Below are 18,540 nucleotides of genomic sequence, written 5' to 3'. Positions count from 1 at the left end.
TTTCTTCACAGCTTTAGAATATGCTTTATTCTCAGCTTTATTCTCCCAGCATTTTAACAATCTATAAATAAATTTTAACTTGTTTTAAATTCGTAATTTTGCATTGCTGCTGTTTTTATCTGGTTGAGCTTTTATATTGTATTTTATATTATGGTTTTATACTGTTGTTTTATACTTCGAATGTTTTTAATTTTTGTGAACTGCCCAGAGAGCTCCAGCTATTGGGCAGTATAGAAATGTAATAAATAAATAAATAAATAAATGTACATAGAAAAGTGGGATGTATGTAACATGAAATAAACTGAAATGAAATAAATATTAAAACAATGTAAAATAAATCTCAACAATAACCACGAAAACAGTGGTTTCTATAGCAGCAGGACTAGGAATACCCATTCTATAGCTGTAGAGAGATATTTTGTATATTCTCTAGAAAACGTCAAGAATAAAACAGCTTTGGAGCACAATAAGAAAGTACATTATCCCAGAACAATTGTAGGAAAGGCTCTGCTCTGTGATCCAGATACCCTCACTTCCTAAGACTCAGCTCATAGAGAAAAATGCTGTTCTCTGATATAAGCAACGCCCAGGTTGTGAAGGACTTTAACAGCAAGATTCTGCACCTTAAGTTGAGCCTGGAAGCTAATTGGTAGCCAATATAGTTTGAATATGTTCCGGACTCTCTTCATTTAACAGAAGGTGGGCAATGACATTGTATATTAGCTGAACTTTCTGAGTTATCTTCAATGGCAGCCCACAGATAATGCATTTCAGTAGTCATTCCTAGAGATTACTGAATTATGCATCAGCAGAGCAAGATCCCTCTTCTGAAGGATGGAGTACAGCTTACATAATAGATACAGCTGATAAAAAATATTCCTGGCCACTGCCACACCTGTTTGTCCAGAAGTATCCCTGAGCTCCTAAACTGATCAAAAGATACATCCAGTCAGTTCAGTGTGGCTGAAATGAGCATCATGATTGCTGATACACATGCATGTCTACATTTCAATTGGCTGCACATATGGAAGGCTGCTTCTGCAGATAACTAGGGTGATGGGATTAAATCCAAGTAGTCCAATTTATCTGGTTGGTCATCCAGGAAATAATGGAAGAATAATTAAAACTGAAAGCTTCATCAAGAAACTAGAGACTATATAAGTAGTAAATTGAACATATGCATTCATATACAGAAATATCAAATCAGCAAAGTACTTTTGAGCTGCACAGTACTTTTTAATATTTCATAATCATTTTGGTATAGAAGAAAAGTATCAGGCTAAATATTACTCAGACAACCAGACTTCAGTTTACTCTTCTAGTGGTTGACATTCCAGAAGATCACCTTTATTTACATTAGAACATCAAATGTTGATAGTATGATTATTAAAAAAAGGTCAAGACATGATGTTAAAAGGTAGTGAAAATAAGATGTCTTTTAGACAAAAAGAAAGCATGTCAGCATTGTCAGAGTGATACTCTTCCCTCAAAGCATGTGCAATTGCTCACTGAAGATACCAGAAACAACAAGAATATATATTATCCCTTTTTTTTTTTCAAATAGCACAATGAACAGAGGGAATTGCCACCACTGGTTTTCCCCTCAAACGCATTCTATTTCATAGCTTATTTATGTAACAACATGTATGTTTCCATTGGTGACATGTAAAAACGTATTTTAAGAAATATTAACATACAAAACATTGTTGCTAAAATCACATATTAAGAAGTGGCAAAAACATTTTAAAATGCTATTTCATGAAAAACAGATACAGAATTAAATATTTAGACTCAGGTCAGCCTTTCTTCTGGTTGAAACACAGGAAACCTCTTAAAAGGCAAAAATAGTTCAGAAACTAAAAAAAGTACTGACTCTTACCTGGCATTTCAGCAAATTGAAGAGCAAGCTAGGTATGACAGTGGCAGCCCTATATGTTAGAACTGGGACACCTTTGAATTCCTATAAAGCAGAGTGAGCAGACTCTGGTGCTGACCATCCCTATGCCTACACCGTTCTCCCTGAAACTGCCTCCTCCAAGCTACTTTCTACTGGTGGGGCTCTGAGGCCAGAACTAGTCCAGCTGGGAGAAAAAGAGTTGGAAGAAGCAAAGGTTAAGCACAGTCCTCCCACTTGCACACGCTGCGCTTTAAAGCACACACTTTAAAGGAATTTTGCACAACCTCAGTTATAACACATGGGTCATGCTGTCCTGTCTGGTTTGCCCTTGAAAACCAATTTAAATGCAATGAGGTACTGAGGCGTAGACGCTGGACATAAATGTGGAAATTGTGAATCTCATTCTGCAAGTGTAAGTTTTAACCACCCATGATCCTGCAGCAAGTTGAGTACTGCCCTATCATAACAATTTAAACATTATCTTCATTAGAAACATATGAATTGTTCCTATGAAAATATGGCATTAGTTGCTTGTGTTTATTATGCTGTAATGCACTTACTAAATTTGGAAACTACTGATTCCTTACAGGATCAAGACTATGGTACTTACCTGTCTATTTTTCTCTCTGCTGATGTAAATATAGTTATCCTCTGTATTCTGGTCTTACGGGCTTGGAGCTGGGTAGTTCATGTAATTTATATAACACATTTAAGTGCCTCAATTAAAATGGATGGAAATATACAGTTCAAAAATATTTCTCTCACATAACAGAGTGGAACAGGCATAATATTTTCTGAAATGTTTTATACAAACTTTAAAATATGCTAGGATCCATTAGAAGCTTCCACGTTCTACATTCTGAACTGTAGCATAATATTCAACAAGGCTGTAGCATACATGCTCTTCTCACATCTCAAACCAAAGTACAGCCTATGCATATGAAAAAAACTCCTGTTCCTTTATGCATAGAAGTGCATATTTGATTGTGTAACATGTTAGTAATAATGCCTATGAAATCCACCCTAGTGAATAATAGCTATATGTTTTCCTCTCATAACATACAATCAAATATGCACCTATATGTGTGTTGGGATTAAAAATTATCCTCACGTGCATAGAGCATACACCTTGAAAAAGAATAAATGCACCTTTTTTTTTTGGTGCTAAGACTGAAAGTCCTTCCCTTTCATTTTTTTATGACGTAATTTTATACTCATTCAATGTATGAAATGTTGCATGTTGCCCAAATTACTGCTAGAAAAGTAAAGGGGAAAAGACCATTATAGTTTTCCTGATAATGCTGGTTCTGAAAACATATACTTTTCTGTGGGGACATTAAATCTTAATGTTGAAGTTTTTTCCATGCTTTTTTATTCTGCATCTTCACTCTTCTCAGAACCACCTCCAGTTGAATTATCTGCCTCATACTTTCTGTCATAAGCCTCTTCAGAAGACTTTTCAGCACAGTCATAGGACCTACTTGTATACCCCGTATGTGTTCGAATGCGAATTCCTGGCTGGTATAGCTGCATGGCTGGCCGATCCTGTGTAGGAAGAAATAAACAAATAAGATTAAGGCTTAGAGAAAACCATTTATTCACATACAGAAGATCTCAAAATGTCTTACATGAGTTGATATAGAAAAAAGGACTTTTTGACAAACTGCTCTACATCCAATAAGAAATGGGGAAAACTAGATTATAATGGTCCAACATTTATCATCTCACTCTTGGTTCCTAGGAGCCAAGTACTTTAAGCAAATTAAAAAGATTCTGGACAAATTAGGATAGCTGTTTTGAAAAGAAAATGATGGACAAGAGCACAATACCAACTTGATCCATGGAAAGTTTCCCAGCCTACTATCCAAGCTAAAATTCATTCTAACAACTAGGAGAAAGCTGGATGTAAACCAAATATAGGCACAATTTTCAAACAGAAAAATAGTCCAGATTTTCCATGATGTAAAGTTAGAATAACAATTTACAAGCTGACTTGATAATGCAGTGCTTGATTTAATAATCTCCTGGTTAGCAATAGCCAAATGTGGGTGATAAGACAAGGCAGCTGTCTTAGATGCAGTCTCAAAGGTCTTACAGCTATGATATAGTCAATCGTGATGGAATAAACATTGCTAAAGCTGCAAATTGAAACTTATTGGGGAATAAGCTTCACAGATATTAGTGGAACTTACTTCATGGTAAACATGCTTAGGATCAAGCTACTCACCCCTGACAAATAGTAAATCATTATAATGTGGTTCCAACTGCCAGGTAGTACAGCACAGTTGTCTAACCCACAAAGGGTGCTGCTGTAGTTGTGTCAATGGAAACCTAACTTTGCACTACTGCAGCTAAACACATCCACAGGATCAAGTGCAAGAACGATACCTGTGGAAAATACCAATCGTCTGGACTACCGCAAAATTTGCAACAGCTAAATTTACTGAGTTTTCTTTTGAAACCTGACATAAAATGGATTCTTCACCTTTTAAACTGTAGATGCTCTAGTACTCAACTGATGTCATGATCATGGTATTTTATTACTCAGCCAGCACTAATGTTAATTCAGCTTAGACTGTTTGGTCTAGTGTTTACCTTAGTAGTAATATAAGAGGACACAAGATCAGGATCTTTGGGAGTGGATTAGGTGAGGATTGGTTCCCATGGAGAGTGTAGGCATTCTGTCATGTGTTTATTAAAGCAGGTAAACAATTTTTTTTAAAAAAGCCAGAATTCTAAGGAAGGTGCTTCATAAAAGCATGTATTTTGAAAATGCAAACATATAAATAAGCAGCAAAGTCAAAGACTGCTTTTGCTGAATAAATATGCAGGTTTCCATATTATTGAAAATCAAGCTGTTTAAAAAGTTAATGCTGAGATGTCAAAAGCAAGTCCTGTGTGACCCTGAAGTAATTTTACTAATGAAAGATTATCCTAAATGAATAAAAGAACCTTATTTCTTATGCGCTCCTTTTTGGATGCCATGTCATCACACTTGTCCTCTTTACCCAGTTTGTCTACTGTGTCCACAGTGAAGCTGTAGTTGTAGTTCACTTTCTTCCCTCGATCTTGGTTGTATCCTTTCCCCCACTTCACCTCATCTTCGTTCCTTCTCACAAACTTGTCATATTCATAGTGAGTTCTGTGCTTTCGACCATCTTCCAACCGATACCTTTGCCTTTCAGGTTCTTTTTCACGAAATCTTCTCTCTGAATCTCTTTGCTCTTCACTATCATTTTGTGATCTGTGTTTTAAAAAATGAACAATCCAGACTTGAAAAATCAATTGCTTAAAACTCAGATAATGACAAATATAATGCCAAAACAAAGCCCCCAGATAATTTAGTGGCATTGGAGTGGGGCCAACTATTCCAACTGTGCAACTCTCATTGACATCAATTGGGCTTATTCCTGGGTAAGTTGGAATAAGATTGTTTATTTCTGAATGGGATATACTTCTGAGTAAACATGCATAGGGTTGTGTTTCAAATTGTGTTTTCACAATTTTAATGACATTTTTTATTAATTCACTACTTTTTTGCGTTCAGTTAAAAAAAGTGAACCAGAAAAAGGTAACGATTTAAAGAGTAAGATCCTAAACCCAGAATCTCACCAATTGGTTGTATCATTTTTCTGAAGCTTGCCTAGCTTTGGTTTCCAAACATTGGTTCATCAACTCTTAAAAGCCTGATATTATGAGCTACACAAATGACAGACAAAATGCAAAGCCATAAGGAAAAATTCAAAATCCATGGTCGGGCAACAACTTTATTAGGACCAATAAAACTATCACCAAGTAGTGAGCAAACCTTGAGTCATTCAGCCTGATGAAGAGTTCTAGATAATAAGAAAGGTTGATCAATACTTGGTGATATTTTGATTGGTCCTAATACCGATATTGCCTGACTATGTATTCTGAGATCACAGAACGGCTTGTAGGATCAGGTCAGGAGACTTGGGGTTAGATCCAACATTGCATTTGTGCCAATATGACAAGACTTTCTCTTTCCTCCCTGCTGCAGCCCTCTGTGCTCCTTGAAAATCTGCTCTAGAGGTTTTCCTAGCTCCCTGGAGCAGTTTTTGAGTGCATGGAGGGGGGCTGTGGTGGAGAGGGGCATTGTGTCACTCCCTGTTCTGCTGATAGAACTGCTTCCATTAGCGGAACATCAACTCTCAGACACAGAAGTGGCACAAAGACAGTTGAAGTCAAGCTGAAAAGCCAATGGATCCAGAAGACTTCCTAAATGTTGATATAAGACTTTCTAAACGTTGTCAAAACATATATTCCTCTGTCATGGGCTTTTCCCAAGTAGAGGCAAGAATGCTTCCACAACAGGCCATTCTCCAGATATATATCTGACCCCCTCCCCTAAATTTGCTGTTAACCTCTCCTGTCCTCTGTTCAACTGCCCTACTAAGGGAAACAATCATGGTGGATTCATTCCATCTGCATTGGAATCTTGCTATTGGGCCTGTCCTATGATGTTGCTATTCCAAGGACAGCCACATTGGAGGACAGACATAATAGGAAGATTCTTCAAAGAAAACTTCAAAGGACTGATTAAGAGAGACAGGTTAGGAGATGATAAGAAGAGGCAGAACTGAGATAATAAGCCTGTGGCTGAGAATCAACCAAGCTGTGTACTTCTACAAGACACTCTCTCTAAATCTTTCTGTGCCTTAGAGCAGAGCTGAGCAATTTTTTTTGTCTCTGAGGGGCTGGTAGGTTGGTGGCTGCATGCCTACAGTTGGGCAGGGCCTTGGCTGGTGGTAGGCAAGACCTTACAATTTCCCCTTCTCTCTCTCTCTCTCTCTCTCTCTCTGTGTGTGTGTGTGTGTGTGTGTGTGTCTGTCTGTCTCTGTCTCTCTCTCTCTCACACACACACAGCTTCCTCCTTACCCTGCTAGGAGAAGAAAAGGAGCTGGATGCTCTGTGGTTTCTCTCTCAAGAATCATGGATCTCTAGATTATCTTTCATTGCTCTGGCCTGCTGAACTCCATGGAGTATAGCCAAACTAGTCTAGTTCTTTATGCTCTATGGTTCTGTCCCAAGTGTATGGTTGATTAGAGCAGCAAAAGAGACTCTTACTCTACTCATACAGTGAGCTAGAGTGGTACAGGTTCTGTTTAGGTCTACAATGGAAGCAGGAAGAGAGAGCAGTGGAAGGAAATTTGGGGGTGGCTAAATCACCTGCAGGCCAAATGGGAGACCCCTAGGAGGGTGCATGTGCCCCATCAGCCATGGGTTGCCCACATGTGCCCTAGAGAAGTCAAGCAAACTATGGGCTATTTACATATGTTCATATACGTATGTTCATCCTATGACAGTTGCAGCATCAACTTGTATATGTAAATGAGATATCTCAGATCAAATTTCACAGGCAAAGCTTTCATATGACCTCAGAAGCAGTGCTTTTCAGTGGAGTCAGTTTACAAACTGAGATGCAAGTTGTCAAATACTCAACAATCAAATAACGAGAAATTAAGTGATGCATTCACATCAGCTCTATAACCTATGCAACTCAACTAAGACCAATATGACTGCTTTAGCATTGCAACTCCCAGCACTTGAGCGCTAGGCAAAGTGACAAGCTGTAGGAATTAAGTTGTTAGAATATGGAAGAGCTGAATTATCAAGGCAAGATGTTTTAGGGCACAATCTTATGGCCCCTAGATATTGGGCAAGTTTGCACAATCCTGAGATTAAGCCACTGTGGATTGGTTGTTGGTTCACTAACTGACCGACAATTGGGCGATTTGCAGCTTACCATGGCTTGCTTTCCCCCTTAGTCCTCCCGCCGCCATGGACTCCAGGTGCCTTTGCAGCAGAACTGTTCATTTCCTTAGTCCCTACAACAACACTCTACAATTGGGCCTCTGGGGTTGCTGGCTCCTGAGGGAAACTCCTCAGCCCCTGCATCAGCTCACCAAACAGAATTGATTTTCTGAGCCTTTCTCAATGCAGAAACTCATTTGCAATTTTTTAAAATGGTGGGGTATGGGATGACCCTGCAGAAACTGGGCCATGGTAAGTATTCAGCCATGCTGGGTATTCACCCATGGTGGGTTGTCACATCATGCAAACCAGATCATTGTCTGAGGGGCCATAGGATACATAGCTTACAAAGACCTGTTTAACATGTAACAAAAAGTCACTGTGGATGAATTTCTCCACAGGGCTTCTAATCATGGTGGTGGTGTTGTGGTCATTTTGAATATTCTAGCCAGTGTGTGTGTGTGTGTGTGTGTGTGTGTGCTGTAGTTTGTTGTTATGTGCAAACCTGGTGAGGGTGGGCTATATTGGGGTGGTTAACCAGCCACCCAGAACCCATGAGCTGTTTTAGATTTGCGGGTGGCTTATCAGCCACCCCAACAAACCACCCTCGCTAGGCTTGCATGTAACGACAAGCTATGGCATGCTCCTGCCACAGCTCGAATATTCAAAATGGTAGCCACAGTCACAACAAAAGCCCCATGGTGGCTTTTCTTTCACATGAACTGGGCCAGAGCTATAACCTTGGAGGTGACAATCCCCACTCAGATCTTTACTCCCGCCTGCCTCCCAGCCGCCATAGAAAACTCTGTGGTGGCTCCTCTTCTGAAGTCAGTGTCACAACCTTGGATGAGGATGGTGGGAGGAAAAAGGCTACATGACAGTGGGAGGAAATGGAGGGAGGGAGGAGAGCCAGGATACACTCTATGTTATGGTCTACCAAGCCCAAGGCCCACCCCTGCCAGTGCAACTTCACTAGTGAGAGAATTTGAAAAGGAGAACAGAGAGGTGAAAAATAGGGGTTTGTCTAGCGGGCAGCAACCTGATAGGGCTGTGCCCTTAATCTACAACAAAGTAAGTGAAAGGGATGCACTGATTTATCAAAGTGCATTGAGGATGAAACTTAATATTCAAGATAAGCTACTACTTACTTTTCCTTAAATTCCTTCAGTGAACCCTCCAGTGGCTTGGATTTTATACTCCCATGCCCTGGTGACTTCTCCCATTTGCTCTCTTCTATGTCAACTTTTTCTTTTTCTCTGTGTTTTTCTGTGACTTGCTCATCTCCTTTCTCGGGCTTCTTAAGAAGCTAAGGAATATTTATTTATTACTATTTAAAATATTTATAAACTTCATCAAATAGATATCAAAATAGTGAACAAAGCTATAGCCAAAAATGGTCATACAACCACAAAATACGCCAAAAAAACCCCACCAAGTAAAATGCATATAACAAGCAGTAAAAATACAATAAAACAGACTAATTTATTTAAAACATTTGGGCATACAGAAAAGTTTTGATAGTAATTCAGTTGGGAGGTTACCAGAGCGTGGAATGCCATAGCCAGACCATCTTTGTCCTGGAATAGCTATAGCTGATAAAAGGTACTCAGAGCCACCAAGATCACCTGTGCCTCAAATGACAAAGCTGCATTAAGGAGTATTCCCAAACTATACACCACCTCTTTCAAGGGATATGCTTCTTGTTAGTGCCAGATTGGTTTATAATAAGACAGCTATCCCGCATGATATAATTGTGGATTAAAGGCCAGCTTCATGTATGTCAGAAGACTTGAGTGGATGAGCTGGATGGAGTTGGTCTGCTTCAGCTTTCTCCATCTGGGTACATCATGCAGCACCAACACTGGCTGGAGGGTCAGAAGGGGGTTTGCTGTCATCTATAAGGACTCACTCTCACTCACCAAGGGACCGGTCCACTGCGGTGCTGGGTTAAGTTTTTCTACCTGATATTGGGCTAGAAATACAGATTAGGGATTCTGCTGGTGTACTGATCACTCCCCTGCCCAAGCTGGCTGAGTTAGTCTCCATCATAGTGTTGGAGAACTGCTTGGGGAGAATCCAATATTCCACCAGCAGAGTTGGCCACCATTTCTGGTCCACATGTGGCTAGCCCTGCCAATTCCAGTCCACAACAGGCCCTTACTGCTTGTGGAATGACAATTTAGTGCTTTCGGAGAGAACCCCCTTATGTGAGCTCCATTGACCTGCCCCTTTACAGAAACAAGCATTTCTGCTCATTGTGGCTTGCCTGCAGAAGCACAAAATCGCCATTCCGCAAGTGGTAGGGACTTGTCCACGCAGGCAAAAGCAGCATTGGATTCTGCCCCTTGTGTCCCTAGGGCAGTAGCCACCAATCCACCTACATGGAAGCAGGCTTCTCTGAAATGGATCTCTTCCATTCTGTACGCATTTAGGAAGAGAACTCACATTAAACTAAGATACCGTAATTTTACTGAATGAATGGAGACAACTTAAAAAAAGGTTTTGTGTCTCAAAGTTACCTTAATCCTTATTTCTTTTTCAGCAATTTTCTTTTGCTTTTCAGCTTCTTTTCTTTTACGCCTTTCTTCTTCTCTGCGCTTCCGTTTCTCATCTTCCCTTAGGCGTTTCTTTTCTGATTCCCTCCTCCTTCGTTCTTCCCGTTTCTCCTCTCGGATTCTCTAAAATGATGGAAATGTTTAATGTGGATTTGTACAAATACGAAGAAGATGACACAAAGTTTAAGATTTAGTCCAAAATTCAAACATACCTGTTTTTCTAATTTTCTATTCTTAATATATTCCAAAAGTGGTGTTGTTCTTCTAGCTAAAACACACAAAAATGTGATGTAGTGGTTCATTCCTAATATAAGTATGTTTTTTATCATACTTTTTATTATTTAAGGTTCAATTCATTAATTATTAAGTAACAATGAATACTGTTTCATAGTGGGACATAAATAATAAACAGTTCCCATTTCTCTAATGCAGAAAACTCATTCATTTGTTATTGTTAAGAAATCTAGGAATTAGTAAAGCTAGATCGATGTCTGAGATTACTTAAAGTATAAGTCTTAATGATTTTTTCCCTCAATAAATATTTTTTCTCATGGCTTTTCAACATGTTGAAGAAGCTTCCCCCCACCCCCATCTTCTACCTGACTGGTGACATTTTGATTGATCGTAGTCCCCTTGCTCAAGATTAGTTTTTTGTTGTTTATAGTCATAAGTTAAATGCAAATTCATGCTGTAGATTTATGCAAAAGTATGTACTAATTAGATAACAACAAAAACCCTGAAAACAATGTGGAAATTATTCACCTGTGTATCTATTATGTTTTGTTTTGAACTAGGCAGAACAGGCATAGAAAGTGGAAAAGTCAGATAGGGTACAACTTGGCCAACACATGGCAACCTTGAGGAGTAACCATGGAGTTAACGTGCAGTTTCTATTTCTATATATTTTTGCTTATAGTGTAAGGTTTCAGTGGGAACATTTGCTGCTCTCCAAAGACAAGACGTCATGAAAAACACAGCTTCTATAGCACTGACACTGATTCCTAAATGTTTTCATTTTAGACACAACAGGTTAAATCAATAACGTATTTAGCATTTATTTAGCTTTTTCCTAAGTGCTAAAATAATTTCATATATATTTGTTTAGTAAACTTTACAACAACTATGTGAGATCCTCTGTTATTATTTTAAATTTACTGTTTTACTCTGTACAGCACCATGTGCATTGATGGTGCTATATAAATAAATTATAATAATAAAAAATGTCTATCTAATGCCACTCACTGGGCCCGCAGCTGACTGAAAGTTAATCCTAGGATATTTATGTTGAATATCTTGCTATACTAGTTCTCTCATCTTCAATTTTGTACAGAAATGTTGCTATCCCCGAGAGACAGGCGAGGCTGGTATGGGAAGAAACCCCATAATTCAGCAACTCATGTGTTCTCTTTTTACAGGCATTACTAAAATGTCACCAAAGTGGTCTGCTGGTAAAAGACTTTTGTGCCATCCTGTAATTGACAAGATAATGAACTGCAACATAATGGAAACTCCTTGATATCTCTTTGATTGCATTGCATATCATTTAGCTCTTTTTAGTACTCTGAGTTATTAATAATCTATTACTCAAATGACACAATTTCAGTAAAATTAGATTGTACTACATATTTCAGTAAAATTAGATTGTACTACACATCGAAGGAGAATATTAATATCCACTGTGTATATTTTTGAGAACTATATTTTGTTCCTAGAGATAATAATAATAATAATAATAATAATAAGAAGAAGAAGAAGAAGAAGAAGAAGAAGAAGAAGAAGAAGAAGAAACCAGAACTAAATTATTAATACCACCTTATCTTAATTGCTGAATCTAGATAGTCTATGTTGTTAGAGCTTTCACTCTGCTGGGATCATTTTGATTCCTTACCCATCCTTACTTTGAGCATGCTGCATTAATTTTTCTCCCATTTATTTCAGTTAGGGTCTGATTCCATGCCTTTTAAGTGAAACTTCAAATTTAAAAAATAACACAATGGGAGGCAGGGCTGAAACACCACAGAACGACCTCCTCTTTATTGTAGAACAGATGGTAATGAAATGGTACAGGCTAGAGGAAAACAATTTATGTATTTTTTAATACCCAGTTGGAGTCACTTATGATCTCAAATATGTAGTAGTGATAAAGAGATCAGGATAACACAAAATCTGTGTTTGCATACTAAGATCATGCTCCCAGCTTTTGAAAAAGATTAGTTCTGGGTTTTTTTAATGTTTCAGCCTTATACCTCCTAAAGTAGCCCACCAGCATATCTTCACCATTAAAGATCTCTGAGGATATCTCAGCAGCTTCATAAATATATGGATCTGAGTGAAGTGTTCAGCACATTGCTAGCATTCCAATTCTGCTCTTCAGCTAATGTTAAACAATAAATAAGGACAATAAATCTTTGTATTAAGAACTTCTGCATTTGTACTAGAGATAACCACAATTTAATATTAATAACCTCGAGATGCCTAATAAGGAGGACAACTGAAATATAATATAATTTGGAAACTTCCAGTTATGGAGGGGGAAATCAGCTTAACAGACCAATGAGTTCCCTTGTTTTTGCCTCAATTTCTCCTAGTAGGGTTTCAGGGTTGGCACATATTTTTTCTTCTTCAGCACAATACGTTTCTAAAAATTTTCTATATTCTGGATCTGTGAAAGAAAAAATATTGAAAAGAAAGTTAATAACTGCACATTATATATTACACGAGAAACTGTGAGTTAATCATGGTAGGGCAGGAAAATGTTTCTGCCAAGAAAATGGTTTTACCGTCTTCTATGCTTCCAGCTTTCGCATCTTTCTTCTTGAGCTTCTTTTTAGAAATCTTTTGGAATGGTGCAAATTCAACAACAGCAGGATATTCTAAACCTTGAAAGAATTGCAAAGGAATTTAATGATTAAAGGTAAAAAGCATACACATTTTGAGATTAAAGAGACCTTGCTCCTAGGTTCTCTTGAGTAGAAATATCAGAATTAAAATGTGTCATTTTTTCACAGCCTAACAATGCAATCCTTATTTATTTATTTACATATTACATGTCTATACTGTCCAATAGCCAACACTCTCTGGGCAGTTTCTATGTGTGTAAGTCCAATTGAATTCAATAAGGCGTATTTCAGGTAAGTGGGTATAGGATTGCAGCATAAGGATAAACTACCTTGATCCAGAAAAGTAAATCTACTTGCAAAAGCAGCTGTGCACATATGCATTCATTACAGGTAGATGAGCATCTGGCTAGTTACATTTGCATCATGATGCTCATCCAAACTCCACTGTTCTGGCTAGATATGTCTGTTGATGCAGATCAGATGCAAATTCACACACCTGGCCACACAAATAGATTGGGACCAATGTAAACAGTTGCACCATAAACCTTTACATTTATATTTTCTTAAACTTGGCAGAAAATATGTATCATACCTTAGACCAACAAATGTATCATCAAAGATGCCTATGGAGAAAGGTTGAAGAATTACTAAGAGATAATGTATGCTACAAGTGTACTTTATTTTAAAGTGATTTCAGCTGCAATCCTATGCCTACTTACCTGGGAGTAAGCCTCCTTTGAACTCAATGGGACTTATATCTGAGTAGACATGCATAATTATTCAGTTTCTTGAAACACATATGATAGTATTCATTCTTAAGGATGAGCCATACATCTATAAATAAATAAATAAATAAATATCTTGGTAATAGTTCACTGCACATATGCAAATGTCTATGTCCTAATTTTATCTGCAAACATCACCTGATTTCAAAGTAGGACATCGTTTTTGTGGAAAGCAGGCCTCACAAGGTCCCTTCCAGCTATATATTCAAGGGTTTTAACACTGAAAATGAGTATGCATAAACCTTTGACAAGGATAACATTGGACAGGATTCCTGCCTCTGAGAGCAAATTGTATGATCAGCAATGAAGTCCCATATAATGCTATACTTCTGTGAGTTTACAACTGTACCATAATCATAAATCATAAAACAGTTTGAAGACTGAAAAACATGATTTATGAAACACAGAGAACCTTTGTCAAGACTGAATTATGACAAGAACTCATGAAATATTGACCAAGCTTTTTTGCTTTGTCATATGACAAGATTAGCTATTGTTTAAGAAACACAAACCTAACACCCCATTGGATTAACAGAACTAGTTGTATGGTTCTTCGGTTCTCGGCAATAGTGATGAATGGATTACCTTTATTGTCAATGAAGACATAGCCATCAAAGCGATCTCTAAAAAGCAGGATGTCATCAGGATTTCTAAAATTAATATATGCTCTTGAGTACAGGTGAGGATAAAGACTGCAACAAGAGTGAATGTTTTCCGTTACTTATGTTTATCTTTTAAAAAGAAAAAAGGTTGAAGCATAAATACTCCAAAGAAGGCAAGCATTATATTTGCACATCAAATGAAATTACAACGAAATAAGAAATTTATTAGGTTATGAGCTCTTAGTAGCCATTGACTTCAATACTACATGCTTAGAAAGCAGGGTGTGGAATGGCTAGAACCTTAATCCAGTATAATTCTCCACTCATCCAATCCTGCCCATCTTTCAACCAAGGCCCTCCTGCAAAGATCCAATGTTTTCTACTAGTTACCGTGCCTCTGCTCTTCCTTTGACTAGGAGTAACTTGAGCACAAAGGGCCTGTGCAACAGTGAATGCTGGGAGCTCATAGGTAAGACATTGGAGGGCTTCACTGCCAAGAAGAGCAGTGCATCAAGCACAGAGGAGGAATGGTGGAGGAAGGTAATGTTCCACAAGGCACCATCCTATCCCCAATGCTGTTCAATATCTACATGAAGCTGCTGGGAGAGATCATTCAGAGGCATGGGGTGGGGTGCTATCAGTAGGCTGATGACACCCAAATATATTTCTCTACGCTTTCGACAACAGTGTCAGCTAAGGATAGTGTGGCTCCTCTGAATGAATGCTTGGAGGTGGTAATGGGCTGGATGAGGAAAAACAAACTGAAGCTGAATCCAGACAAGATGGAGGTGCTTACTGTCAAGGGCCCTAACCTGGGTTTGGAGGTATGTCAACCAGTTCTGGATAGGGTTACACTCCCCCTGAAAGCTTGCATTCACAGCTTGGGGGTGCTTCTGGATTCATCATTCCAAATGACAGCCCAGATAGATGTGACAGCTAGGAGTGCAGGAGTGCATGCACTGGTAACATTGAGGCTCGACTTCTGCAATGTGCTGTACATAAGGCTACCTTTGTACCTAGTCCGGAAACTTCAACTAGTTAAAATATGGCAGCCAGGTTGGTCACCGGTACACTTAGGGGTGACCATATTACACCAGCTTTAAAATCACTTTACTGTCTGCCAATTAGTTTCCGGGTGAAGTACAAAGTGTTGGTTATTACCTTTAAAGCCCTACATGGTTTGGGTCCAGGTTACCTGTGGGATTACCTTCGCCCGTACAATCCTCCTCGCACACTCAGGTCCTCTGGGAAGCGTTTACTCCAGTCAGCCACAACTAGGCTGACAACTGTTACCAAGAGGACCTTTTCTTCTGCTGCCCCCAGACTGTGGAATGGCCTGCTGGAGGAGATCTGTTGCCTTAATACTCTCTCTGAGTTTAAGACAGCCATAAGGACTAGTCTCTTCCAGCAGGCCTACCCAGATGAATTTTAAACCTAAGAATTTTAAGAAGTTGTGATTGTTATTTTAATATTGTATTGGTTTTATATGCTCTTTTAACTAGTTGTTGTTGTTGTTGTTGTTGTTGTTGTTAATAAAGCTGTATAGGAGCTTATCTGCTCCTTGATCTCTGTGAATGCAGGGTGTAAGTGTGGCCATGACTATAATGCTAAATGAAACAAACAATTCAAAATTTCATATTTAGATAACAGTGTCTATGAATTTGTTTCTTCTTTGCTGCCTCTCAAAACCTGTGCGCCTATGGGGATATTCCCCATTGTAACATAACAAAAGCTATGGAGACTGGCAGAATGCCCACAATTCTGTACTCATAACCAAGATCTTATCCAATCTTCATGATAATGTGATCAGACAATGGCTTCATATCCTTACTGAATTTGCATGTATGGGCTTTGTTGCTAGTTTTTGCTGTTACTCCCAAATTAGAATCCCATCCTCCCAACCAACCAACACATACATAGATTCATGGGAACTGAAAGAAGACAGCTGCACATCACACATATTCATCTCCTTAGGATGCTTTAATATTAGGTTTGTCACTGCTGCATGACAAAATGTTTTTATCATTCTCTTTATACTGAAAATGTCTTGTTCTATAATCTTGATGCTATTGGTATGAGCAGCACTGTGCAAACCCAAATAAAATGCCTCCTTTGCTCATAGAGATACTAAGTAAGTTCTCACCTGGGATCGGAGGTACAAAATTCAAAATAATCATGAGCAGGAAGCGGATGGAGTTGTTCCTCCAGCTGCTCCTTGGTAAAGCTAGGAGGTAGCCGACGTATAACTACCTGCAAAGTATCACATGTAAAACTGAGGGCACAAAAGACTTAAGTGTACTCATTCCAGAGCCTACAATATCAACAAACAAACAAACAAATTATTTAATTAACATTCCATATTTGGGAGGTGGAGGAGGAGGAGGAGGAGGAGTAACTCCTCATATTATTACTAGTAACTCTTATAAGACCAAATGATCTGCTGTCCTTATGCCATCTAGCCAGACCTGGCCTCAAAATACTGATCCTTGGTGATGATATCCGATATCCTCTTCGGGCTTAAACCTCTACTGCGTTTCCCCCACCCCCACCCCTGTTGGTTTCCATGCTGATGGTGAACGGGGTTGGTAATGATTATAGTCCTCATGCGATGGGGATATGCAGCTGGAGGAAGGCTGTCGGCTTGCCCAAGGCTGCCAAGGCCGTCTCTGTCTCTGACCAGGGTCCTGAAGCCAGACGAAAGGCCATCGCTCTAGAGCCGCTGGGCCTGCGGGCACCCGTGTCAGCATCCTTCCCTCCTTGCAGGACACGTCCATCGCTCTCCTTCTTCCCCTGCCTTACTCACCTTTCCACGTCTGGAAACGCGCCCCCCCCCGGCCCCCAAATCCTCTCCCCGGCCCTCCCCCTCATGAGCTGTCTCTGGTGCTGGGAGGGAGCCCCTCCCGCCGCCGCCCTCCCGCCTGCCTTGCCGGCTTCTCACTTTACTCAGCGCCGCTCTTTTCTCCTCCCGCTGCTGTTTGCCCGGCGGCAGCCCCAGGTTGGAAGGCGGCGGCAGCGGAGGAGGCGGCGGCGGCGGCGGCAGCGGAGGCGGCCCCGGGGATTGCGGAGGGGTCTCTGGCCCACGACGCGGGGATTCCCGCTGAAGCGAAGCCTCCATAGCTCTGGGCGGGTAACAGCCTCTCACAGGCAGCCCGGGCGGCTGCTTCCCCGCCGCGCTTCAACTCGGCTCCGGCCTCCCTTCGCCCTCATCCCTCAGCCAACCGCCAACCCTTGCCAGGAAGCATCGCGAGAACAGCCCCCTCATTCCTAAGAGGGTCTCGCGAGAAGGGGAGGGGGTCGGGGGAGAAACGGAGGTGGGAAAGGGAGCGCGCGCCCAGGGAGGTGCTGTTCTTCGCCGGGGTGTTCAGAACGCTGCTTTGTTTGGCCCTTGCGGACGCCCATTCTCTTAGTCCATGACTCTTACCTGCATCTTTAAGAGTCTCTGCCCCAAGACAGTCGCAAATTTGCAGCTAAACATGAATTATGCTTTGCATATTCATTCTACTCTTTCTTGTGTGGGGCTTAATGTGGATAATTATTAGTTATAAGACAAAAGGAACCAAGAACAGGGATGTCTTTGATAAGAAAAACGGAAGGGCCTTTAGCCAAAAAAACCAACATAAATTTATTATCTATTGCTACATTTATATCCCGCCTTTTTTCCTTTGTAAGAAACCCAATGTATGTATGTGTATTTATACAAGTAGGACTTGCAACAAGAATAAATGTGGCAGCATAGTGCTTGCTGTTCAGGATTTCATTTCCATTCTCTCTCTCCTTCCCCCATTCAGGTTTCCAGGTTTTCCCCCTCAAGAGTAAGTCAACGCTCTACTGAGCATGCTCTGTTTTCAATACTAAGTTGGGGGAGGATCTTGCAGAATTCCCCCTCCCCCTAAAAAAAGGTTGTGAGTAAATGGGACCATTCCAGCTACATATGCAATGGCACTCACAGAATTGAGATTACTATTAGTATATACAAGTAGAACCTGCAATAAAATGTTGCAGTGCAGTGCTCCAGTCCAGGGTTCCAGCCGCTTTGCTTTCGTCTTCTGACCATTTGTTTCCCATTTTCCTCCCCACAAAAATGTC

At 39.9% G+C, this 18,540-nt stretch overlaps 1 protein-coding gene across 1 annotated transcript; it reads right to left on the bottom strand.

Moving 5' to 3' along the window:
- Positions 1 to 3,077: 3,077 nt before the first annotated feature.
- Positions 3,078 to 17,569, bottom strand: UPF3A (UPF3A regulator of nonsense mediated mRNA decay). Its single transcript, XM_063127468.1, has 10 exons — positions 17,393 to 17,569; positions 16,598 to 16,704; positions 14,438 to 14,544; positions 13,008 to 13,106; positions 12,779 to 12,889; positions 10,440 to 10,495; positions 10,192 to 10,350; positions 8,821 to 8,978; positions 4,850 to 5,141; positions 3,078 to 3,442 (listed from the first exon to the last, which is right to left on the bottom strand). Exons 1-10 carry the CDS (start codon positions 17,567 to 17,569, stop codon positions 3,269 to 3,271), a joined length of 1,440 nt encoding a protein of 479 aa, XP_062983538.1. The 3' UTR covers positions 3,078 to 3,268.
- Positions 17,570 to 18,540: the final 971 nt, after the last annotated feature.

The sequence above is a fragment of the Elgaria multicarinata genome, chromosome 5 (genome assembly GCF_023053635.1).
Source record: "Elgaria multicarinata webbii isolate HBS135686 ecotype San Diego chromosome 5, rElgMul1.1.pri, whole genome shotgun sequence".
NCBI classification, from domain to species: Eukaryota; Metazoa; Chordata; class Lepidosauria; order Squamata; family Anguidae; genus Elgaria; species Elgaria multicarinata.
Note: the sequence above shows the minus strand (reverse complement) of the source record. Positions and strands in the feature narration are given on the sequence as shown.

Coding starts and splice junctions, on each gene's coding strand:
- UPF3A (XM_063127468.1), bottom strand. CDS start 17,569: ATGGAGGCTTCGCTTCAGCGGGAATCCCCGCGTCGTGGGCCAGAGACC. Junction 12,890..13,007: donor AGCTGGAAGCATAGAAGACG/GTAAAACCATTT, acceptor TTTCTTTCACAG/ATCCAGAATATAGAAAATTT. Junction 10,496..12,778: donor AAAAACAAGGGAACTCATTG/GTCTGTTAAGCT, acceptor TGTGTGTTTTAG/CTAGAAGAACAACACCACTT.